General features: G+C 36.0%; 1 protein-coding gene across 1 annotated transcript in view; it reads left to right on the top strand.

Annotated features, from left to right (window-relative positions):
- The window catches only part of TRAPPC8 (trafficking protein particle complex 8), a 45,151-nt gene that overhangs the window by 12,186 nt on the left and 7,607 nt on the right, over positions 1 to 25,358 (top strand). Inside the window, exons 5-27 of the mRNA XM_026051576.1 lie at positions 267 to 441; positions 772 to 925; positions 1,858 to 1,945; positions 3,393 to 3,640; positions 4,180 to 4,295; positions 4,822 to 4,972; positions 6,266 to 6,366; positions 6,870 to 6,975; positions 8,185 to 8,316; positions 10,520 to 10,744; positions 12,341 to 12,449; positions 13,078 to 13,272; positions 13,447 to 13,577; positions 14,875 to 14,949; positions 15,289 to 15,415; positions 16,296 to 16,453; positions 16,937 to 17,379; positions 19,001 to 19,148; positions 20,390 to 20,486; positions 21,088 to 21,156; positions 21,262 to 21,302; positions 22,201 to 22,386; positions 23,000 to 23,101. Of these exons, the coding sequence (XP_025907361.1) occupies positions 267 to 441; positions 772 to 925; positions 1,858 to 1,945; positions 3,393 to 3,640; positions 4,180 to 4,295; positions 4,822 to 4,972; positions 6,266 to 6,366; positions 6,870 to 6,975; positions 8,185 to 8,316; positions 10,520 to 10,744; positions 12,341 to 12,449; positions 13,078 to 13,272; positions 13,447 to 13,577; positions 14,875 to 14,949; positions 15,289 to 15,415; positions 16,296 to 16,453; positions 16,937 to 17,379; positions 19,001 to 19,148; positions 20,390 to 20,486; positions 21,088 to 21,156; positions 21,262 to 21,302; positions 22,201 to 22,386; positions 23,000 to 23,101 (3,377 nt within the window). The remainder of the gene's footprint in view (positions 1 to 266; positions 442 to 771; positions 926 to 1,857; positions 1,946 to 3,392; positions 3,641 to 4,179; positions 4,296 to 4,821; positions 4,973 to 6,265; positions 6,367 to 6,869; positions 6,976 to 8,184; positions 8,317 to 10,519; positions 10,745 to 12,340; positions 12,450 to 13,077; positions 13,273 to 13,446; positions 13,578 to 14,874; positions 14,950 to 15,288; positions 15,416 to 16,295; positions 16,454 to 16,936; positions 17,380 to 19,000; positions 19,149 to 20,389; positions 20,487 to 21,087; positions 21,157 to 21,261; positions 21,303 to 22,200; positions 22,387 to 22,999; positions 23,102 to 25,358) is intronic.

The raw sequence follows: 25,358 nt of genomic DNA, 5'->3' as shown, positions 1-25,358 counted from the left end.
GGAGAACAGGAGAAAGTTAATGTTTCATCTAATGGCATAGATATASCTAGCTGACCCTGTAAGTTTTAAAACATGTTTCATGTGACTTTTTTTTTCTCTCTTCCCTCCTCCTAGCCCTCTTCAAGTTGCAACTCAGACCAAACTTGAGTTGCACAAACCTTATCCGCACATGATTTTTAGACTTAAACAAGGGCTGCTTCTTGTTTTACTGTATGATAGGTAGCTGTTCCTGGTTTTTCTGGTCAATGTCCTTAATGTGAGTTTAGGTATGCTTGTAGTTTCTTCCAGTGAGCCAGAGCCTGTGGAACAATTTCTGAAGCTGTCTCAAGAACAACACAGAATTCAACATAGTAGTGAATATTTATATCCAAAATGGTTTATACCAAACACACTTAAATACTATGTATTGCTGCATGATGTAAGCACAGGAGAAGAGCAAAGGTGATTTTTCTGCTTTAAGCAAATTGACTGAAATTCATACGTTATAAGTTACTGTTAATATATTCTGTTGTGTGCTTAAGCTTAACCGGATTGATGACTCTTATTAAGTCAGACTTCCATACGTAGTATGGAAGTAAAAAACACTGTTTCAACCTTTTGAGATGATTTCTACACTAGTTCATTGAACCAGTTTCTTTTTAGGAGAGTCTTGGCTTCATTCTTATGTAAAGAAATTATTAAAAAATGCAAGTTCYTTTTATCCCTAGGGATGATTGTAGGATTGGTATGACATCGAGACAGGGTAAACAGTATTTTTTTTTTTTTTTTCAGAGCCGACTCCATTTACGAAGAGATGAAGCAGAGATATGGAACTCAGGGTTGTTATTTACTGAAAATAAATTCACGGGTATCTAACAGAGGAACAGATGAACAGATACCAGATCCTTGGAGTCAGTACCTTCAAAAAAATAATATCCAGAACCAGGTATTACAATACTTCAAAAGAAATTATGTATATTAATATTTGTTTTTGTTGCATTAGCTTTTCCTTTGGTATTATTTTTTTCTATGGAATGCACTCAACATTGTGTTGGTCAGTGCATATGAAGCAGAAGTGTCCATCATAGTAAGATGTTCATCTTTTTTTGGTTAACTTTTTTCACTTTCAAGTGATTTTTTTTTTCTTGATAATTTCAGGCAATGACGTTTAATGTGTTCTGTCATCTGCCAAGATGACAGCTGATGGTATACATGCATAGGTGACTTAGTTCTGTTTGTTGTTACCATCTGTAGATGGATGACAAGACTAAAAGTATCTCTTGAATCTGCTTTTAACTAATTCTACACTTTTGACTGTCTGATTAAGGGGTGTACGCGTGTGGAATCAGTCCACCATCARATCTGTCTGGCACTAGAAAACTAAAAGGTCAAAGGTGTCTGTTTCAATTTTTTAACTGTTTGGAAGACCTAAAACTTGTGTTCCAAAGTAAGCTCTTCCTGAGATATATTCAGGGAAGGAAATCAAACTTCCATTCACCTTGCMTATTATCCCACATACTTTTATATGCATATATTTATATTTATGCATATATGTAGGTATGTGTACATAGGGAGACTTTTTCTAATGAGGGCTCTTCAGTAATGGTGTTTGGGAGTATACTCAATACTGAATTCTTAGACTTCTATGTAAGAGTTAACCTTAGTAGTTGGAAATGCTTAAGTTGAAGGTGAAGCTGTTTGAGCAAACTGCAAGGCATTTGCTTTGTCACCTTTGTTACTGGGCGATTCTTTGCAAACTGTTGAGAAAAGAATGTGTAAGAATGTAAAACTGTAACTGAATTTAACAATTATTGATGAGCGATTTGGGTGTGCTAATGTTTCTGAAACCCATYGTGTGTTTTCTTTCCTTTGGTGTAGGATAGCTATGAAGATTATCCATTTACTGTCGCTTCAAGTAAGGATGCTGATCACTTGCTATCAGATGGCTTAGATAATGAGATGAAAGGTATTTCTTTAATAACTTCCCTGGAAATGTTAACGTTATAGCATCTACAGACCTGTTTCATGTCTTAGTGGTCTGATCTCTGAGCACGTTCYGATATGCCTTTGTGCAGTTTATAAATACTGCTGCTTTTATAAACATTAATACATGTACTTGTTTAAAACTTCACAAACAATTAAAAATAGACATATAACATTTTCATAAATCCATAAGTTTGATCAAGGTACGGATAAGTGGTAGGTGATCTCTGGACTGAAATTAAAACACATAGCTACAAATTCTGTTTGTAGAGTAGTCAAACTTGCTTGGTGCTCACGTATATTTAACTTGGTGTCCACAAAGGAAAACAGTGTGGCTGATGCACAGATCGGTGGAGATTGGTGGAGGCATCTTTAGTGATATTACTTCTGTTTATATTGAATACATATCTTGTAAGAGTAAGTGTATGGTCTCCAAACTTGAAGTAGATGACTTTCCTTATAGCTGATTTGCTGTAATGTAACTTGCAATTTGAATTTTTCCTTTTTGTTTTGTTTTCTTACTGCGTTTAAATTTGAAGATAACCAAGTAGGAAGGTATTTAAGTTAGTCTGAGTACTTATCTGGCAGATCAGCTCTGAGGGCATAGAAGATGGGACAGTTACTGAAACTGAGTGCAGATCAAATCGTGCTTTATTTTTAGGCCATGTAGAATATGGGTGAGAAGCATCCTCAAATAAAGAGACAATGTGAATAACGAACGCTGGCCTGACTTGGCCCAGATCATGCAGATCCTTGTTGAGAGACACGAGGAGGCAGAGCACACGCAGAAGAGCTTTCAAGTACCTGAGCAAGCAGCCTCCTGAGGCCTCGCAGGCCAGAGGTAGTCAGCAGGCTGCTGCTTGAACCTTGTATACCAACCTTTATACTTGAACAAAATCCTTTAGGGAGTTGCTTTCGCAGTTCATCTTTGCTTAGTGCTGGCTGGGCCAGGTAAAACAAATCAGGTGTGCTTATATATTTAGAAAGGAAACAATAAGATAAGAAGTTATTGAAATTTTACTGATCAAGATAGTATMTTGGTCTACTCAGACTGCTAGAAGCAATAGTGGTTAACCACTTATTGAAGTAAAGGGGCTTCGTAGGAGATTGACACACAGACACAAAGAGCCTGGAAAAGCTAGTGTTTTAATTTATCAAAAATAAAAAAAATAAACAGTTGGATCCAATTCATCCACTGTAGGAATTGATACATTTGTATTCTTCCAGGAATACTTACCTTCCTGTTTGTAATGTTATATGCTGTGAATATTGTTAATACTAGTTAACATACTTAATGATCCTTTGCACTAAAGTCTAGAATCAAATGTACCTCTGGAGCTATGTGTCCGAGGAGATGGCATTCAACTGGTTACCTTTAATGATCTTCATATTTACTGTCTCTTTCTTTAACTGTTTCAATCTTTTGACAGATGGCCTATCAAATAGCTTTAAAACTCACCCTCTTCAACTGGATCACCCCAGCAGCAGTTTGGATAGCACTGATTACCTGAAGGCTGCTGCATCGTTGCAGGAATCAAAGAAATCAAACTCCGGAATGCCTCATGGTGCATGTTTAACCCTCACAGATCACGATCGAATTAGGCAGTTCATTCAGGAATTCACGTTTAGAGGACTCTTACCACATATAGAGAAGACAATTCGGCAACTTAATGATCAGGTCAGTTTCTTTTAAAAACACTTCCTTGACACAATAAGCTTAAAACAGTCATAGCATGTATCTAGTTATCCAGATTTGTGCTATACTTATTTTCTCTTCATTATTGTAAATAAATTTTTACAAGAAGTAAAGTAATAGAAATTGTTTTAACTCAGTTCATGTCTTAAAAACAGAGCTTCCCAATGAAAGCTTGTATGAGCTATTATCAGATGATTATCTTTTATCATCTTGGAAGAGATTTGGTCTACTTAGATCATATGAGCTGTAAGTCACATGGAGGTTCCCTTACTAGTAGGAATGCATCTTTAAATGAATAAACTATACGAAACTGAAYAACTATATGAACAACTTCCACCTTCTTAACAATGATTCACTCCAAAGGAGTGTGTGTTTGATCATTTTATTAGGACAGTACTTGASCAATCCTAAAGAACCTCAGGTTTGTAGAATGGTCTGTCTCCTATCTTCTACAATGGTCTCTCTTGTGTTTAGCTCTCTTGCAAAGYAGTGCTCTAACTTTACTTGTTCTCTCTTTGCAGTTAATATCCAGGAAAGGCTTGAGTCGGACACTATTTTCTGCTACTAAAAAATGGTTTAGTGGCAGTAAGGTTCCAGAGAAAAGTATAAATGAACTGAAGAATACATCCGGCTTGCTGTGAGTAACTTCACTCCAACTTGAAATCTAAATGATAAATGTTCATTTTCAGCAGGTGGGGTGCCTGTATTGTGTTCTTGAAAGTGAACTAACGTAACTACTGTAAAAAGCTTTCATTTGTGGAGGAATCCTGAAAAATACTGTGTATAATGTGGCCTAAGAAAAAGGCAATTAAAGCAGAAGGGTAAGAGGAAACTGCTTACTGAACGATCCTTCTGCTCTAAGCAAAGTGAAACTTTCTAAAAGGGTCACTTTTTAAAGAGTASTGATAAAAGTAACCTATGGTTTGCCTTAGCCTGACAGTGCTGCAGTTTTTTAAAGTTGGTAAAGGTTTTTTCTTTTTTAAAGCTAAACACATTCATAGTTGTTCTTACATTGAAAAAATGCAGTTCTTATTCTAGGCCTTCTGGAAAGAAGTTAAGGTGGAAAAAGAAAGACTTCATATTGTGCGGTGTGYGTGCATGGGGTGGGGGARCAGATATAAAACTATTACTTGAAATTTTTGAATGAATGTTTGTGTTTATAGGTATCCACCGGAAGCACCAGAGCTTCAAATTCGGAAAATGGCAGACTTGTGTTTTTTGGTGCAACACTATGAACTTGCATATAATTGTTATCATACAGCAAAGAAGGACTTTTTAAATGATCAAGCAATGCTTTATGCAGCTGGAGCACTGGTTTGTACTTCACATAACATAAATATTCTTTGAATTTTTCACAATTCTTTGAGYTTTTTATAATAATCTCTTAATATTTATCTGAAAGTAAGAAAATGCAACYGCTTTTCCAATCTCCAGATTTGTAAGGGTCTTTCTGAATGTAATGTGTATCTTTAGCAAATATAGAGTGTTCTCAGAGCTGTAATTGACTGCTGTTTTATAAAGCAAATAAAAGTATTAATTCTTCAGTTTTTATTCACATTAGTGTGAAATACTGGAAGAAGTATTTCTATAACTTTACCTCCATCAAAAACGATCTTTAAAATTGTAGTCTGATAACTTAAATAAGTAGAAGATATTTATACAATGTTTCCTTCCAAATTTGGTGAAATCATAATTTTTAGTTCCTGGAAAATATGCTGCTGTGATGTAGTATTATATCCTTTTTGTCCAGGATTAGTCCAATCTTGAATAGAAATCTTAATGATTTTTGCTGTACAACTGTCTGTACTGTATGTAATCTCAAAATATAGCTTAAGTTTGTTTTGCAGAGGTCCTAATTATGAACTGATGCAACCTACGATTCTTAATCTTTAGGTGCTACAGAAAAAAATCGGTATCCTACCCTGTAAAGAAAGAAAATTTAAGTAAGCATGTCACTGAAAGTAGAATGAAAATGATTTTTTTTAGACAACCAAGACTGTAATTTCATTTAAATAAAGTCTGTAGGAGGTGAAAAGAAAATTGTCCTAAAATAGATAGTATTTTCACTGTATCAAAAAGATTGTTCCTGCAATAGAAAGCTACTTGTCAGACTTCTGCAGGTGCCTTGTTTCAGTATTACTTTAGAATAGTAGGAGTGCCGTCAATTGCAAACAGACAATCATGTCAGTGTTTATAACTTGCTTGCTGGTACCTCATTAAATACAAACAGAGCTATAAATAGGCTATTCTGTTAAACCTTTTGTTAATTGTAAAGTGTTTTATACCCTTTGTATGCCAGTAACTGATTTGGTAAATATTTTGAATTAACAGCTTCTGAAATCTGTCAGCTCTGAAGGATGATTTTATATATACATATATGTGTGTGTGAGAGAGAAAATATATATAATATATATTTTTATATATTATTTATATATAAAACGTATATACTTATATATTTTACTATATATACGTATACATATACATAAATAACTTATATATAAGTTATATACTTGTGTAAATATAAAAATATAAAATCAATGTGTTTGTGTCTGCATAGATAGATTGTGTGGTGTGTATTATTTTTTTTTTTCTCTCCTTTCCTTGCAGGAAATGGCAGCAGTATCAGCTTTTCTTCAGCCTGGAGCTCCTAGACCATATCCTGCTCATTACATGGAAACAGCAATTCAGACCTATAGAGATGTCTGCAAGTAGGCATTTTTTTAATACTGCTTCTATGAGTGATGTAATACTTAGTGTCTTAACTTTCCAAAAGTGCTAATTATTTACAAAACTACAGAATGATGAAATAACTTCTGAAGAGTAAGATATGTTAATTCCTCTAGGATAGTATGGAAGAGGAGACACTCTTAACAAAAATTTTGTTCTTAGCAACATAATTATTAAACTCATTTTTAGCTGTTGGATTTCTGACTTAGCAGATCATTTACTTGGTTGGCCAAAGGCTTTTATTAAAAATGTTTTCCTCAAATGATCTTATTGGCTTTGACTTTATGAGAAATATATRGTATGAGAAATATAATGAGAAATATATGGTAAAGCTGGCAGTGTGTACATGGTTATTTTTTGGGAGGAAGAACTTATCTTAAAGAATATAAAACACAGAGCACTACTCTAATGCAGTACAGAGAGAGCTTGTCTGGTTTAAGGTTAAGTTTTGCATGTCCTCCTCTAACTTATGTTTTTATTCTAGGAACATGGTTCTGGCTGAGCGTTGTGTGCTGCTTAGTGCTGAAATCTTAAAAAGTCAAGGCAAATACTCAGAGGCGGCTGCTCTTTTGATTCGTTTAACCAGTGAGGTAGAACTGCTTTTTTCCACTCTTATTCTTCTGCCATTTGTTTACAAACCCAAGCACTTCTAAGTTACCGTCTAATTGTTGTCTTAAGTTGAAACATCCCAAAATGGCAAATGATTACAGACTCAAAGTTGAAATCAAAGAGAAAAGGGAAAAAAAAAAGCCCCAAGATACTAGTTTCTGCAGTTGCTGTATAAACAAAAAGCATACTTCAAGTGACATGTTGGATTTAAAGACCTGCTAAATGTGTATTTCTTATCTTTGGGTTCATAGTTAATCTCCTTTAGCATCTACTCAGTGCTTGAGTGGCATTCGATGTCAGTTAAGAGTTGTAGTTAAAAATATTAGCTTGACTTTCACAACTATAATGGACACCATCCTACATGTAGTCAGTCTTCGTAACATAAGCAAGGAGGACACCACAGTTAGAATCAGTTCAGTTACAAGCTCAGTTACAACCAATCATTAGAAGTTTTATTTTAGATGTTCAGCCTAGCTTTCACTTCTGTTTTACTAATTGGTGTAAAATAAGTATGGAATTACATGCTAACAGTGCAGAGGGCTTAGCTTGAAGGAGAAGGAGGGGGAGGAAAAAACAAATCATAAGTAAAAATATCTATGACTTTCGATAGCATCTTTTGTGTAGAAGATAACCCAAGTTGGATGGAAAGTTTTAAATGACTGTAAGCTCTGATTTTGTGGTCAGCTGCACCAAATATGATGCTTCTGATATTTTTCCTGAGGCAAACAAAACAGGATACATTGATTATTTTGCCAAGTAACTAGCCAATGTTTGTAGCTTATTTTTTACCTTTTAAATTAACTTTTTTCAAAAAGATAATGTGAACAGCAAAAAAAATCTGCTGAAATTATTTAAATTCTGTATAAATTTAAATACTACTGATTCTGCACCATCATTTGATTACTTGAATACAGTGTGCTTGTGGTATATCCTAGCAGTAGTAAGGAAAATCTTGGCAGGATGCCATATAGATTTTCTAGGCACATTTGCAGGGTGCAAGATCAGTTTTATAAAATCAAGATTCAGTTTTTATCGGTTAAAATAAATTGGATAAGTAGAGCAAATAAGTTTCTCTTACAGAACTGTAATGTTCAAGTCTTATCTCTTTTATCTGGACTAGAAGAGTATTTTATTTGGTGTACCTTCTATACTCAACCTTGAGACTAACTGTCCTTTTCACTTATAAATAGGATTCTGATCTTCGCAGTGCGCTCCTGTTGGAGCAGGCAGCTCATTGCTTTATAAATATGAAGAGTCCGATGGTTAGAAAGTTTGCCTTTCATATGATACTGGCTGGCCACGGGTTTAGTAAAGCAGGACAGGTAAGTATATCTCTTCAGATAGAAAATACTCTTTGCATTTTATATTGAATCTAAATAGCCCTGTAAAACATGAACGTCTTTTCTGAAAGAAGTCCCTCTACTTTGAACATCTCAGTATTAAAAGTACTGAACTGTGTGAAAATGACATTTGTGTTAATTGATATGGTCTCTTACATCAGTACTTGAAGTCATTTTGAGACTTCAACAATAAATATTTTTATTTATGAATGTCAATCTTACAGTGAAATACCATCTTTTTCACTTTAAGATACCTTAGTGCTTTCAAGAACTAGGAACTTGTTAAATTGTAACTTTTTTTTTTAAAGGACAAAACTTAGATATTCATTCTCTGCTTTAACCATATGCCTTTGTAAACCACATGCCAGTGTAAAGGTAGAGGTGTGTGAATATTTACTGCAAGGCAAGTTATAGCATCTCCTTACAGCTGTTTAGGCTCAGGTAGCAATTAAACTGATACAGATCAGATAGTCTGCATGGGAGTGTGAGTAAAACAGCATGATAAATAGACTGAGTGTCATCTGTAGGTAATTTGTGCCTTTTTTTTTTTCTCTGTCTTGGATGTGTAGTAGACTCACTAGAGATTGGATTGTGCCTGATCCCCGCTGAGGCTGGCTGCAGTTCAGTTACAGGGCTCTCCCTGGATACAGTTTACCTATATGCTGTAAACTTGTGCTAAACATCAATTTGTATTGCAAATCAAAAATGGAGACTGCAGACATCAATCCTACTTGAAAGAAAATCTTGCCCACCACTACCTGCCTCCCTTTTGAAAACTTGAGTTTTGATCATCCTGATAAAGCCCAAAGAAAATATTATTTTACACACAGTTTCTGTTTTTAAAATTAGATGTGGATGCTATTCATATATAGTATTAGAATATGCTATTAGATGTGAACACTAGACTGTTTTCCTGTTCACTTAGTTGTCGTGTTGCAGTAGGCTTCCTATCTGTTTTGCTGACAATACCTCACTGACTACAAGCTGTTGATGAATGYGGTTTTCTAAATCTAATTTTTCTGCCTGGAAAATTGGACATGTTGCAGGGCTTTGTGGCTCTAMATCCCTTTTGCCTCCCCTTCCCCTTAGGAAATCTCTTTTGTAGAGTTTTTGATTTCCAAGAAATACAGAAACTTCAAAAATAAATGATACTGGAAAAAAAAAATATCAGCCAAATTGCTCAGCTACAGTATTGCAATATCTTATTAAGAGTGTGAGAATATCTGCTGTGATGTTAAAGAATTATTGCTTGTTTTTATCATCTCCACCTAAACACTTCTTGGTTCTGCTYGTGTTGCTGCTGTGAGGGAATACTGTTCCCTTCTTTGAAAGCTGAGACTTGCTGTGCAGTGAATGCCTATGCAGGTGCTCAGTACCTAGATTTGGCACTCATTGCCCATGCTCTGATGCCTTTACCTGAAAGGAAACTGAAGAGCTGCTTGGCTCCTGTCTCCCGGGGAGCACCTGTCTCCCAATGGCTCATGTGATGGCTGACCTTGTCTCGTATCACAGAATCCAAGAATGATTAAGGTTGGAAGGGACCTCTAGAGATCATCTAGTCCACCCCCCCCGCCGGCTCCAGCAGGGACACCCAGAGCACGGGGTGCAAGGCGACATCCAGGCGGGTTTGGAGACCTCCAGAGAAGGAGACTCCACAGCCTCCCTGGGCAGCCTGTGCCAGGGCTCTGTCACCCTCATAGTGCAGAAGTTCTTTCTCACATAGAAATGGAACTGCCTGAGTTTCAACTTACACCCATTGCCCCTTGTCCTGTAACTGGCCACCACCGAGAAGAGCTTGGCCCCTTCCTCCCTACACATACCTATGTGCTAGCAGACTCCAGCACTTGGTTCTAAAGCAACACAGAACACTTGAACAGTGGGCTCGTCATCTGTTTCATTGGTTAACCTACTGCCTGCCACGCTAGGCTCTGAAAAGAGGAGCTTAATCTAAAAAGGAGGCACTGTATGATAGGAACAAATTTCTTCCCTTAGATTAATATGGACCAAATACTGCATGGCACAGTTGTGCAAATACTGCACTTAACATGGCAATGTGGGAGGGGGAAAGGAACGGGTGTGTGGTTTAAGTATGGTACCTTTTCTAACTTACAGTTCAATTTTCCTTGTACTAAACCTGCATTGTGTGTTTAATGAGATTATTTGAGAATTTTTCTTCTTGTTGCAGAGAAGACATGCCTTACGCTGCTACTGTCAAGCCATGCAGGTTTACAAAGGGAAAGGTTGGTCCCTTGCAGAAGATCATATTAACTTCACTATTGGTCGCCAGTCCTTCACGCTTCGGCAGCTGGACAACGCGGTGTCGGCCTTCAGGCATATTCTGATCAATGACAGTAAACAGCCTCCAGCTCAGCAGGGAGCATTCCTAAGAGAGTATCTCTATGTCTATAAGGTAAATGTTTTCTCCGGKCCCACTACTTCTTGTTTCCTCCTTTGAGCAATCTGTGATGCTGTAGCTTTTATGTTAAGTCATTAAGTATATTTCAGTCAGATCTGCTTTATTCAAGGGTCACTTTTTTATTTAGTTGACCTATTCATATTTAACCCTGGTATCAACAACAGATCAGTTGCATCTGTATTAAGACTAGTTAATTTTCATTGATGGCTAATCTAGGGCCTAAGAGTTACTCTTTGAATGTGCTTTTATTGTAGAAAAAAAATCCTTAATTTTGACATCAATGGCTGATTCGCAGCCGATGATGTCTGTTCCTTTTGGAGTAATCTTTTTAATCTTAATTTTATAATGATCGTTAAGGGTTTTGGTAATAGACAAACATCTATTATAAAATAAACTGTAGATGTATACCCTGACAAAATTCTTGATCTTTCTTCCTGCTAGATCTTTAAGTGTCTATCTACTTATACCACACTTAACCAGACTTCCTAGCATCAGACTGCTATAAATAATAAGATAGGCTTCAATTAAATAGCTTAGCTTGATTAAGGTTGGTACTAAAATTTGGGTGAATTAACTCCTAAAGTTACATGCATTGTTCAGTTGTCCAGGTTAGTATGCTGTTGGCATTCACTTAGTTCTCTTATCTCTTGYGTAAGTTTTAAGCTTGTTAGGTTAAAAATAGGTTTAGGTTTATGTACAGTAACTTTACAGTGTGTGGTCTTTTTTTAATCAGGAAAATGGACACTGTTTTCCTTCAACATCTGTGTCAAAACAAGACAAAAATTGTAACTACAGATGTTGACARACTTCTCCATAAGATGAGCTTTGCTATAGTTTTGGTTACTTGTCCCCAGACCTATTGTGATAGTCCTTTGCTCATTCATTGGCAAACAGTTCACATTAAGATAGCTATAGAAAATTAAATTGAATTAAACTAATCTTTTCTGGTATTTAAAAACTACTTCACATTGTGGAGTTTCTTTTTTTTACTTCACTTTTTTTTATAGATAGGATATAATTTGGATGATATGTAAATTCATTCTTCTTGTTATCGCTTTATTTTTATTTTAATTGTAGCATGTCCCATACCTTACAGCCTTACAGATATATCCCCACAACTTGCAGCCTTGCAGTTAATGACTTAAATTTGTGAGCTGAATTTCTGCAGTCATTTTCTGCAGCAATTGCTAAGTTATGGTAGATCTTTCTCAGAACTGGTTCACGGGTGAGCTGTGATGACAGTCTGTGTAATGATAGTGGTGTAGTGAATGTGGTTTATCAAATCCTGAACTTTGAGACAAACTTTGTGTTGTCGTAATAAAGCTTGTGGCAACCATGTGAAAATATTGGTTACAGTCTTTATTGTCTGTTTTTCATAAAGATTCTTGAACTTTAATCTTTTAGTAAGAGGAGATAATATACTTCACACTGTCAGGGCAGAAGCAGCTCTTGGATCTACAGCACTTAATGATTCATGCCATCTTACAAACTCTGCCCTTTCAAATATTGAGGGCTATAATTTGTTTTTTATGATCTGAAAATTGGTAATATAGCATGTCTGAACTCTCTTGCTTTTCTCCTTCTCTGCAGAATGCTACTCAGCTAACACCTGATGGTCCCTTACCACAACTTCCTTTACCATATATTAACAGTTCAGCMACTCGAGTTTTCTTTGGGCATGATCGAAGACCAGCAGAAGGTTAGAGAACTTTGTTTTAAATACATTATTTATGGAGCTAAAACATATAAAGGAATGCAAAAGAAATTTTTAAGTTCAGTGTTGTCTTGTTAGCTGTCTCCAGACTTGATGGAGTCTTACATATGTAGACCTACTTGGCTGTTTTTTTCCAATAACTTGAGAGTTTTAGTGTAAGTCCATAATAAACTTAATGAAATAGTGTAAGTTCTTGATGTTGATGTTTTAAAATCTTAACTTCTATCACTAGCATTTGTGTCAACTTTAAATCTAACTTCCTGTTGGATGAAATGTTTAAAACTTAGATTCCTGATTGCAGAGTATGTGGAATAGAAATCTGAATGCAAATTGTAGGATTGTACTTTATCATAAACTAAAAATAAACTGCAATTTTGATAGACCACTGGATTTCTACTATTTGCAAATAAGTACCTTCAAATGATCATCAGGCTTGTCTTCCATTTTTCTATTTCAAGAAGTCTGTCAGTCCTCTGACTATTAAATTAATTGTCCTGCAAAAGAAGGCCATGACTGAGCTCTTACCATCTTTCAGGAACACTTGAACATTGTTTTTGTTGCCGCTGTTGCTTGTCGCTTGTCATCTTATAACCCTGCCTCACACTTGTGCTAGGTGAAAAGCAGGCAGCTACGCACGTCAGTCTGGATCAGGAATATGATGCAGAATCCTGCCAGCAATGGAAGGAACTTGAGGAGCAGGTTGTCTCTGTGGTTAACAAAGGAATAATGCCTCCCACCTTTCAACCAACACAGTTCTGCTTAAATAGCTATTCGGATAACTCCAAATTTCCACTTGCTGTAGTAGAAGGTAAAGCATGGACTTGCATATTTCACAAAAAAGTGGATTAAATAAATTTGTACATTATTTCCTATACTAATGTAGGATTAAATTCACACTCCGTGCAATTGGCATTTTGAGTTAGTGAAGCTTCAGGTTTTGGTGGAGGTAATTGGTTGTAATTTTTCCCACTTTTTTCAATAGAACCAATAACTGTAGAAGTGTCCTTCCGAAACCCACTGAAAGTTCCGATTCTTTTGACTGACCTTTCATTGCTGTGGAAGTTTCAACATAAAGACTTCAATGCAAAGCACGACGGAGTAAMAAAAGAGCTGGTAAGTAAAGCTTCACCTTTTCCAGCCAAAACCAAATGACTGCAGTTGTGGAGTTCATCTCTACATCTTGAAATATTAGAGCAAGAAAATTTCTGGCATAAGTGGTGTAAATTTAAAACAAAACAAACAAAATAACCTACTGAATACCTTCATGACTCACTTTTTTTTTTCYCAGATCCATAGGACAAAAAATAGCCATTAACGAGTTTATTCAAGTTTACTATAATAACTGATGCAAATATGCTTGAGGCTAAGTAAAATCAATATACACTTATGCATGTATTAATATGTTTTCTTATATTTAGTACATGTTATTTGGGATCACATTAGCCTTGACCCTGAAATTAGCCTTCAATTAGCCTTGAGATATGATTTGTACAGTTTTATCCAATATGTTTTATTTATCTTAGCTGCATTATACTTTGAATTGTGTTTTCTGAAAAACAAGAGTGCTGGTGTGCTATGGGAACATTGGTATCTTGGTTAGAAGAAAAGTGAAAATGTGGGGTTTTAAGTATCAATTTTTTCCTTTAATGATCTAATTATTACATTTAATTTTTATCTTCAACTAGTTAGGTCTATACTTTCCTCCTAGTTATTGTTCTTACTTCAAAAAAAAATGAATATATTCTAATTCTGAATGTTACAGTAAATTTCATGAATTCCCAGTGAACTGGGGAGAGTTGGGCAGTGCATTTTGACTAAGTACCTGGCAGAGTTAAAGTTTCATATAAAGAAGTTTCAGTGGCTGCTGTACATATTCTCTGTTCCAGGCAGAAATGCTACCTTAATGATATGATGCATACTAATCAATTAGTTAAATTGATTGGGAATGACTGCTATTTATAGTGATGCATCTCAAATATAATTGTCAGATGTTGACTGAACATTCTCTAAATGTTTCTCCAATTCAGAATGTCTCAGAGCATGCACAGACAACTTGCCCTGAATTCCAGACAGGACTATATTACTATTTTTATCCTTAAACACTTTCACAGAATCACAGCGTATTCAAGGTTGGAAGGGGCCTCTAGAGATGATCTAGTCCAACCTTCCTGCTCAAGCAGGCACACCTAGAGCACGGGGCACAGGGYGGCATCCAGGCGGGTTTGGAGACCTCCAGAGAAGGAGACTCCACAGCCTCCCTGGGCAGCCTGTGCCAGGGCTCTGTCACCCTTACAGTGAAGAAGTTCCTCCTCACMTGGAGATGGAGCTTTCCCAAAGCTGCAAGCATTAACTTTTTACAGCCAGTTTTGTTTCTAAGATTATCTGAAAAGTGTGCTCTTTCTCTCTTCAGGGAACACATGATGATGACATGATAGGGACTGAAGCAATAGCAGAGTTTTTAATTAATAGTGAAGAGACAAAAGTGGTAAGTAGTATGTTTATTTAGTGTTAACCTTTTGGGTTTCAATCTTATTTCACACTTAAAGCTAAACTTCATGTATCAGTAAGCCTTCTGCCTCTGTTAAAGTTCAGCCTTGTTGCAGTTTATGGCTTCTTTCATAATGTAATGAATTTTTTACTAGGCTGGACTAGTAAACTTTGTGTATATAAATTTCAAAGCTAGTGACCTGTAGTTTTTATATGCAGCTGCATAAAATGTGACAATATAGTATAGCTGTGGGTGTCTTTAGTAATTGGGCATTTAAATGTAATAATACTTTTTCTTTAGTAGCAGCAACAACAAAAATTTAACGTATCTCCACAGGCAAGACTAAAGCTCTTTCCCCATCAAACAGGGGAGCTACATATTCTGGGAGTCGTTTATAATCTTGGCACTGTTCAAGGTGCTGTGCCATTAGATGGAATAGATCCTTCTATTGGATTACAGTCAGGTGAGTCTATCCCCTTAAACTGTGTGCCTAAGGAAGGAGGAGGTGGTGATTCTGCAGGTTTAGCCCTAAATTCTCTTGATTGTGATATGAGGATTTCCTTTGGAAATGGAAACAAAGGAAATAGGCAATACTATTGGCATTGATTGAAATTCCGTGAGAARGGGAAGCGAGAGTAGAAGGAAGGAGTAGCTAGTTACGGGGAACTAAGTTCCAAAGCTGATGTTTTTAATGGTTTCAGAATTTAAGTATTCCACTTGTGCCATGTTGCATCTGTAACACCTTTAGACTCCTTTGCTGTTTTTATGGATTTTAAGTTTTGCTTCTCTTTGTTCCCAACTTTTCTCCCAGTATTGCTTTGAAGTTCTGTGGTATAGGTTCCCAAGTTTCAACTTATCTGACAGAACTTTTATTTTTAAAACTCTTCATTTTATTTTGGCTGTCTTCCATCTGTATTCTAATACAAAAGACTTATTACTTGCATGCCACTTCTTTTGTTGAGCTATTTACCTGAAACTGTTTCATTTAAGGAAAAATTAATTGTTGGAGGAAATAGAATTAAAACAGTTACTTGACAGGACTTAAACACTTTTTTAGTTAGYTTTAAGTTAGCTTAGCTTTAGTTAGCTAAGAAAGCTTAGTTAGCTATATGCAGGTGCTTTTTATTCTGAAGACTTATTTAAAGTATAAGCTTTCAGTTTCATCAGTGGTGGCCCATYTTGAAGGTTCCATCTGTAATGATGCTTAATCAGTGAGGGCTTTATACACCCAATAATAAAAAAATTTAAAATAGTTTTTACAGTTTTTGGTGGTGGTGGGGAGATGGCGTCRATTCTCAGCAGAATTTAAAAATTACAAAAACACTTTCTAAAACATGTTTCAGGGAAGTTTGTCTCCAATGGATTGTCTGTACGAGGACGACAAGATTTAGAAATCCAAGGGCCTCGTCTTAATAACACAAAGGAAGAAAAAACATCTATTGTCTATGGACCTGATCGGCGTTTAGATCCTATTATTACAGAAGAAATGCCTTTGTTGGAGGTACGTAGCTGTTTTTTATTGGTAGCTTTTGAGTGAACTTTTTAATCTGGAGATATAAGGGTATTTCTAACCAAAAAGTCTAACCTTTACTAATGTCTAAATCTTAAGTTGACTTATGACCTATCAGTGCCAGACGTGTTTTTTCTTAATGTGAAATTTCAAGCCTCTAAACTAATATCTTGCTGCAGTTCTGTTCCCTCTGGAATTTTAGTTGGCAATGGTTTTGTGGCCAAATTAAAGGGATGGGGAAGAGAACAGGAGTTTTTTTATTTATTTGCCGTTCTTCATCTTATATGGTCCTAAAAGATGTTTAGTTAAATACTAGTTCTGTCACTAGGATTATTGTAATGTTGTATTATTTAAATCTGGTTGATTATAATACTRTGTGGTTTCAAGTTGGTGGTGGTGGTTGTTTTTGTGCTTGTTTGTAACTTGAAAATGTTCAGGCTTTTTCTCCTCCCCTTCCCCTTCTCTCCAATACAGGTGTTCTTTATAAATTTTCCTACAGGGCTTCTCTGTGGAGAAATCAGAAAAGCATACGTAGAATTTGTGAATGTAAGCAAGTGTCCTCTTACTGCCCTGAAGGTCGTGTCCAAGCATCCAGAATTTTTTACTTTTGGTGGGAATACTGCTGTTCTAACACCACTGAGTCCTTCAGCTTCTGAAAATTGTAGTGCTTACAAGACTGTTGTGACAGATCCTGCCTCTGTGCGTACAGCACTGTTGTCCTCAGCTTCTTCTGTAGACTTCGGGGTTGGCACAGGAGGTCAGCCAGAGGTTATTCACGTCCCGCTTCCCGATTCCATTCTTCTTCCTGGGGCTTCAGTGCAGCTGCCAATGTGGTTACGAGGACCAGATGAGGAAGGTGTCCATGAAATTAACTTCTTGTTTTACTATGAAAGTATTAAAAAACACTCAAAAATGTGGTAAGTTTTTAAAGCTATTTTTATCTTAAGCTATTAAATATTAATCCCTCTATAAATGTAACTGTTGTTGAATTTCACTCAATTGCTTTGTTAATGTAAAACAGCAGTGTTACCCACTCTTAAGTATATGCAGTCTAAAAGCAATGATCTGTTTTGCATTGTATGAGCTAATTCTCATGTGCAGTTATGAAGCCTATATTGCTTTAATGAAAGTACCAAATCACTCTACTGGTTASTCTGAGTTGGTGGAATCTTGCTAATGCAGTCTGGTTTTATGGCCAGAGTTCCTCTGGAATCACATCTCATTCTTGGAGTGATGGCAGGAGTGGGAAAAAAAGTCATAACATCATTTGTTACTTCTGTGTATTAAAAACAACTTCTTACTTTGACTTTAATTCTATCTTCAGTTAAAACATGGCTTGTGGTGGTTATGAAAATTATTCTTTTTAGAAGGGTTGAATGCCATGTTTGTCACTTGCATGTTATTGGACTACTTTTAGGAACTTTTTTTACTTGCTCTTTTTTCTACAGCTGCTTTTTTGGATCAGTCTTGAGACAGGAGACAGTTGAATTAAATATGAAAAGATAGCAAATAGATTGTGTGGGAGTTTTTGTTCTTTCCCTTTCAAAGGGTTGGCAATTTGTTATTGCTGATAGCCATTAGTAAGATGTCAAGGCGAGATCGCTGGTTATATTTGTATTTCCCCGGGATGGTGTCCTGTATCCATATTCTGAGGGGGGGGGGGGGGGGCGGTGAGATGACTTTTGTTGCACTGCTTATTCTCAAGTCCCTCCCATGACTCAGGAATTCTTGCATGTTCTTTGAATTTGGTGACTTTCCAGCAGAAGGAAGTTACAGCTCCATAATATGATGGAGGGGATGTGCTAGAATCACTTACCTAGAGAGCACTTTGGCCATGTCTACATTAACAGCTAGTGTAGAGGGGGAGTGAATCTGTAGAGGAGCTACTGCTAATTTCTTTCAGAGGCTCCTGGTCTGCAGGTTAAACTTGTCTAGATGCYAGTTGGAAAAGGACAGTTATAAAAATCAGCTTTGAAAGTCTTCATTTAAGGGTAATTCTGTGAATATAGCAGTATTCTGTCTTGATGCTTTTTAAATARTTATGCAGGAAATGGTACCAGTGGGCCTTAGAGTTCACTTCCTTAAAAGCTATATTTGCCATACTAAGTGCTGGCATGAAAAACTTAGTTACATGTCATAGGCCAATAAATGCCTATTTGCTTTCACTAGGTTAGCAGTCCTATATCTGAAATATTGAAGATGTGTGTGTGTTTCCCCACCCCACCCCCCCCATGGTAACATCTGAACTTTCAGTATTATTTTCAAATATCTCTCGCAGAACAAAAATGTTAATGTACTGTCCTTTCAATAAGAAGTTGCAAAGTGTCTTTTCAGTGGTGGAAAAGAATAAGCTGTCTAATATCCTTAATATCAATGACAAATGTAAAAGACTAATTTTTTTGATGGGAAGTTGCAGAGGGAAATCCTGATTCTGAAGGGGTGGTGTGTGTGTGTATATATATATATGATGTTTTATATATATTTAAATATGTATGTATGTGTATATACTTTCTAACCTTCTCTTCCTTCCCCTCTTAGTCACAGAGTATTAAGGCACACTGCAGTTATTTGTACTAGTCGGTCTCTACATATTCGAGCTACTGCCTGCAGAAGTAATGCACTTGAAGATGATGAAGGCAAAGGAGATAATATGTTACTGTTTGTGGATGTAGAAAATATCAATACTGTAAGTTCATATTAAAATTAACTATATAGTTCTTGACACAAGTCTGCTTAAAAGCCAGTAAAGCCAATTTGTAAAGCCAATTTTGAATTAAGTTTCCTTAAAAACTTAAAAACACTTTAACTGGAAACTGTAATCAACTGACATTCCATTTAACATTACATTTGCCGCAGAAACTTTCTTTGCATGTATTGCAGTACTCTGAGTCTTTTACTTCGCTTCTGGTAGGGTGACTTAGTCTAAATTCATGTGCATTTCTGATCCTTAAACCTTTCGTGATGCTTCTGAATAAAATGCCTTCACTCCTGTCTCTGAGTCAGAACACTAGTATAGTGTTCTAGATAGAATTAATGATAAACTGAAGTCAAAGTTTTTACTCAAACTCGAAAGCCACATCCTTGTGTAAACCTACTAGCCAGACTCTTAAGCCAAATTTAAACAGATATCCATGTGTGTAATCCAGATACAGATATGTAGTATTTTGGCTTAGCTCAGCAGACTAAAATTCAGGTTTTCACACCTCACTTTTAATTTGACTGCTTTTTGGTAAAGCTGCTGCAGGTTTTTAAACAACAAAGCCAATTAGTCGACTCTTCAACTTAATTGAGTTTCATTTAACGTACTAGTTGAGCTACTGAACTGATTTGTCATTTTATGTTAAAGGTATGTAAAATCTAATGTTCTTCATCTATTGAAGCATATATTAATTGCTTAAGCGTCCTCTGAGGAGGGAAGATYGCATTACACAGTATTTGTTAATTAATAATTTGATTTCAAAGTGTTCTCCTTACTGTTTTATTGTTTCAAAAAAGGAAAAGCAGTCAAACGTGCTTTTCATCATGTATGCAAGTAATGCCTTTTTCTAAAAAGTTACTAAATCTAGTGAGGAAGTTTAGTCCTCATTTTGGAGGACTTGACAGATGTTCTGCATTGGAGTCAAAAGCCTAGGTTTGATTATAGTAGTCTTTAATTAAAAACAACAAAGCTTATTTTTCTTTTCCTAAAAATCATTTCCCTTTCTCATTTCGGCCTCACTGGAGCTGAAAGCTGCTGGGGGCTGGCATTGTTTGTTGCAGTGGGCCTTTGATTGCTTGTCTCTCATTGATACTATATTACTGATACAGATAATGTGGAAGAAGAATTGAAGAAATCCAATACTGCCACCTTGCCATAATTTTCTAAGCAATACAGAACACTTCAACTGTGATTAGTCTTATTTGACTTCATTTTTGTTCTTCATTTAGAGTGAGGCTGGTGTTAAAGAATTTCATATAGTACAAGTTTCAAGTAACAGCAAGCACTGGAGGCTTCAAAAATCTGTTAACATCTCTGAAGACAAAGGTATGTGTGGGTATTTGTCTGTTTCTCCTAAATTTAGCCTCAATTTGATGATTTAGCTTCAAGAATGATTCAATTATTTAAAAAAAAATCCCTTTCAAAGATACTGTAGTTTTTTTACTGTTTCAGGAGAAAAGTGTATTGAAAAATCTTTTTGTTAGTTTTAATAGTGGTACTAATCTTTGTATAAGTTATTTGGGTGATGTAGTAAAATTCCTGTGTGGGTAGATAATTTACTACAAGAGAAGCGTGGCAACATTCCTTTACCATCAGTTATTTATAACTATTAACTAATCCAACAGAATATTTGATGAATGCTGTGTCCTGCTTTAGCAAATACAACCAGTTTTTGACCAGGCTAATTATCTCAGGCAAATTCAGGTGGAAAAAAGACTGTTATTGTATTTAACAAATGCCCTAAAACCATGTTATCTGACTTGGAGACCAAAAGGTCTGTTACCTTTTGCCCAGATAACCTTTTATCTATCTTGCAGTTCACTGCTTAATGGGATATACTTAAGTTTCATGAGTGTGCTTGATTTGCAAGGTGCAAAGGCTGATTCATCTGACTTGCTGAGGAAAAAAATGTAACTTTTTTTTTCAGATACTAAACTTGGTAGCAGAGAAAGAGCAAAGTTATGCTTTAAAGCAGTAAGATGCAAAAACTTAGAAGGTAGGTTCTGAAAGTGGTAACTCTTGGGGAAATATAAGATTTAGATGCTGCATGCTGAAGTTTCTTTTCAATGATGCTGAGAAACCTTTTCTTTTTATTCCTTAGAAAATTACACATTTGCTGATATTGTCTTTGGAAATGAACAGGTATGTGCAGTGGTACAACAACATACTTGTTATCAGTGACTGCCACGTGCAAGTATCCACTGAAAGCCTTATTACAGTTTAAAGCAAACAATGCTTTAATGGTTGGAAGTTGGATTTTTTTTCACTTTAAAAGCTCTATTTGAGATCTACTGTGTTCTATAAATTACAGTACAGTGAGCTAGTACATGAGCTAGTAGATAATCTGGAAACTTCAATCGTCACCTCTCCTGCTGAACCATTTTCATGGGAGTGGAGGCAGATAATCTGTTCTGCTGGTAGAGTAATTCCCACAAAATGCTGTTGTAGAGCTATATGCTTACTGTTTTTCAAAAGGAGGAGGTATTAAGAAATTTTTCTTTTTTCAGATAGTGTTTAGTGTTGGAAGATGTAAGTGCAAGTGATAAACTTGACAATTGACACAGTACTCTGACTTGTGCCACTTATGTGGAATATGCTACACTCTGATCTCTCTTATTAGTAGCAAAATACACATTCCAAATTTGGTTAAATAATCCTAGTTAACTAATCTAAGGGAGTTATTAATAAAGCAGTAATTACTTGCATGCAAGTTATTAAAGCAAGTTGGAGTCTGTCTTCTAAGCCAATCTTGGTATATCAGAGACATCTCTCTGGTAATAGTCATAACTCTTAATGAAAGCTGATGGTCATAACGTAAGGCCAGTATTTTATGATTCTGTACTCTTACACTGTCTTTCAGGACTCATTGCATAAGGTTAGTCTATGTAATAAAGAAAAGTGTAAAAGCTAAAACATGCTTCATGCTTTAGGTCTGTAAAGGATTGCTTAATAACAGAACTGAAAAACTAGAGTGATGAGCTCAGGTAGAGAAGTTTGTCAACTTGCATACTGTTCTGAAAGCTGTTTCTTTCTCTTGCAGATAATAAGTTCTGCCAGTCCTTGTGCAGACTTTCTTTTCCAAAGCTTATCCTCTGAATTAAAAAGAATGCACGTGCAATCTCAGACTCACACATCTCAAAGGGCTGTGAAGCAATCATTTGATGAGGCAGTCAGATTAATACAAAGGTGTAGTGAAGTGGATTTGAACATTGTTGTATTGTGGAAGGTATGTATGGTTGTGGCAGTGGCCTTTTTGCAGTGTTCTTGTAGTACCTGGGATATGAAATACGAACAGTAGAAATTGTAGTATGATATGGCATCTTGAACTTTCAGATATACTCATAGAATGTAAGCAGATGAAATTTTACTTAAAATCATGCAAGCAAACTAAAATTGCTACTGAAAAGTCAAAGACTGTTTTCACAGCTCTTATTCTGGTAAAGAAGCTTAAATGGCATTATTTTAGATGTATGCATTCCTACAAATGAGTTCTCAGTTTGCTGTTTATCCAAATGCGAGATTCATTAATGCAATTCTATGATAAAACCAAGCAAGAGTGACTCAGGGTGCTTTGAAGAGAAAGGTTTCATTTACCAGCTTACAAATACTAAATATTGGAAATAAGCTTCTCAGCTTGAGCAGTTGTCTCTGCTTGCCAAGCTAAAACATTAATAAAATATGTAGGTCATGTTAGCATTTAGGTCTTGAACAATCCAAACTTTTCCASTTAAGCTGGTGAGAAATCAGTAATTCTATGGAACTTTATGATAGTGGATTGTGGTTTTTTGTTCGTTTGGTTCTTTTTCTGATTTTCTAATATTCTTGCTTCTATTCTGCAGGCATATGTTGTGGAAGACAATAAGCAGCTTATTTTGGAGGGTCAGCATCATGTTGCTCTTAACACTGTTGGGAAGGAGGCTTTTTCTTTTCCCCAGAAGCAGGTAACTGAGTACAAAATCTTTCTTTATAACTTCCCCCTTTTCCCCAAAACTGACTGGATTTGTTCTTGCTTGTAAAAACAACGTGGAATAACTGGGTGCTTTTGTGGAGTCTAACGTAAGGTGTGAGTTAACGTTAAAACCTCCATTTGTGTGCTCCATATTTCTGTYGTTATTGATTAGTCATCTGCATAGATACAGCAAGGCTTAGATTAAAGTGGGGAAAGGCAATATGCACAATGCTGAAGTAAACACTTGGTGGAATAAACTGTTCTGTGGTAGTTCAGGCTAGAATTAGATGAAGAGAAGTTCACTAGAGGTGAATTAAGTTAAAGTTAGCATTGGTTATTGATGAAAGTGTTCAATTCAAAATGAATTGTACATAATAAAAATGATGAATGCTTTTCTTGTAATGATAGAAATCAGAAGAGTAGAATTGCTGGGACAGAAAATAAGACTGTGAAAATTTCTTTTGGAAGAGGAACTAATAATGTTATTTCATTTCATTTTTTTCTTTGTGTAATGGAACAGACTATGAAAGTTATATGTAACACTGGTCTCATGGAATAGCTTTCATAATTATTTTTACAGAAAATTGTGTTTTTAAAAACAATGCTGGATGCAGTTTATGAATATGAAGAGAAATAATAGGCAAAATAAAAGCCAAATTTTGTACCTTTTCAGACTTTAGTGGAACAGCCTTGTTGCCTCTTTATCATGTGTCAGCCTCTCATGTGTCAGTATTGCAAACTTCATGTAGCTTTTGGTGATTTCAGACAGGTTTGCAAAGTATTTACTTGTTTTGGCAAGCACACAACATAAAAACAAATGTGACTTTGGTGTGAAATACTGTTTTAGTCTGTGAGTAGTGAATTTCTGAGCTGAATTTGTATATTTGGCAGTAGTTTATATTGTTAAATCGCAGAAGTTTATTTCTCTCTGTTTAGTTTTTGTCCTGTTTTCATAGGACATAGGTCTTGGGCTAAAAGGGACATTGTTTGAGAAACTCAACACTGTTCATGAGCAGTGAAAACTAAGAGAATCTAAGCTCGTGTCTCTGAAGGGTCTTTTTGCACTTAAGCACCCAAATTCACTCACTCCTGCACAAATGTGAGCTCAAGKTATTGTGAAAAGCACTCTACTGTATTACCCTATAAGTTGCTCACTGCAGTATTTTCTTTCTTGTCTGAAAATGTATGCAAAACAATAGTCCACATTGTTGGCATCCAGAGCGAGGTGACAATGTTGTGGACTTCTGAACCTGATCGTGTTAAGACCTTGTTCTGGCAAATGAGAAGGGAGAGAAGAAGTTGCGTGAATCATACCTTCATCCTAAGTGAACATATCACTGAACTTCAGGCATGCTAGGGATTTTCACTTATTTTGGAATTTTAGATGTCTGCATCTGATAGTTGTCTAAATGGAATTAATTTGCCACCAGTGCCAAAGTGTAGTCACACACAGTGAAACAGGTGGAAAAAAATCAGTACTTCTACCTTAACACTTTCAGTATTAGCTTCTAGACCCTGGCTTGTAGTGGAATAGTCAAATAATTTGTCTTGTAAATCTCTATTTTGTGCRTGCATGAGCTGGAATAGAAACTCTAGACAGTTTCTGAATAATCAGGGTTGGTAGAAGTTGGATGTCTTCTGTGGACTAGGCAGTAGAGGGAGATGGAGATGCATACTCCTTACCAACGCTGAAGTGGTGCAAGGCTGTTCAGACCTGAAAAACAGATCTATGTGCAAATTTAGCTTAAACAGCATAACTTGCATGAGCACTTAGTTAAAAACTGAAATAAAACTTGTAGCTCAAAAAATGGCAGAAAATACTATGTAAATTTTATATGGAATCTCAAATGCATGTGTTTACCTTTTTTTAGTGTAGAATTATGAATTCTTTATTGTAACAGCTGATAATTATACCATTAGTGGGGATGTGTGTGTGKGKGGGGAGGGGGTGTGTGCACATGTGTCTGTTGTCTTCCCCCCTCTTCCTCACTGTCGTTTTTTGGAGCATGGATTTCTGGGCAGACTAAGCTTAGACTCCCCCCATCCCCAATGATTTGATGAAATGCTTGCATCTCTTTTAGGAGTTTGGACYTGAGTTCAAACAACAAGTATCGGCAGAGTTAAAACACTTGTTCATATATGTAAAGCTCTCTCAACAGTCAGGAAAATATTTATGTGCCTATTTCTCTCCCCTTACTTCTACTAATATTTAAAACAAACAAACAAAAACCCACTTTAGTGGCACAAGT

This window comes from Nothoprocta perdicaria, unplaced genomic scaffold, assembly GCF_003342845.1.
Source record: "Nothoprocta perdicaria isolate Ctin4 unplaced genomic scaffold, notPer1 scaffold_77, whole genome shotgun sequence".
In the NCBI taxonomy this organism is placed as follows: domain Eukaryota; kingdom Metazoa; phylum Chordata; class Aves; order Tinamiformes; family Tinamidae; genus Nothoprocta; species Nothoprocta perdicaria.
The sequence above is the reverse complement of the archived record's forward strand: the minus strand, read 5'-3'. Positions and strand labels throughout refer to the sequence as shown.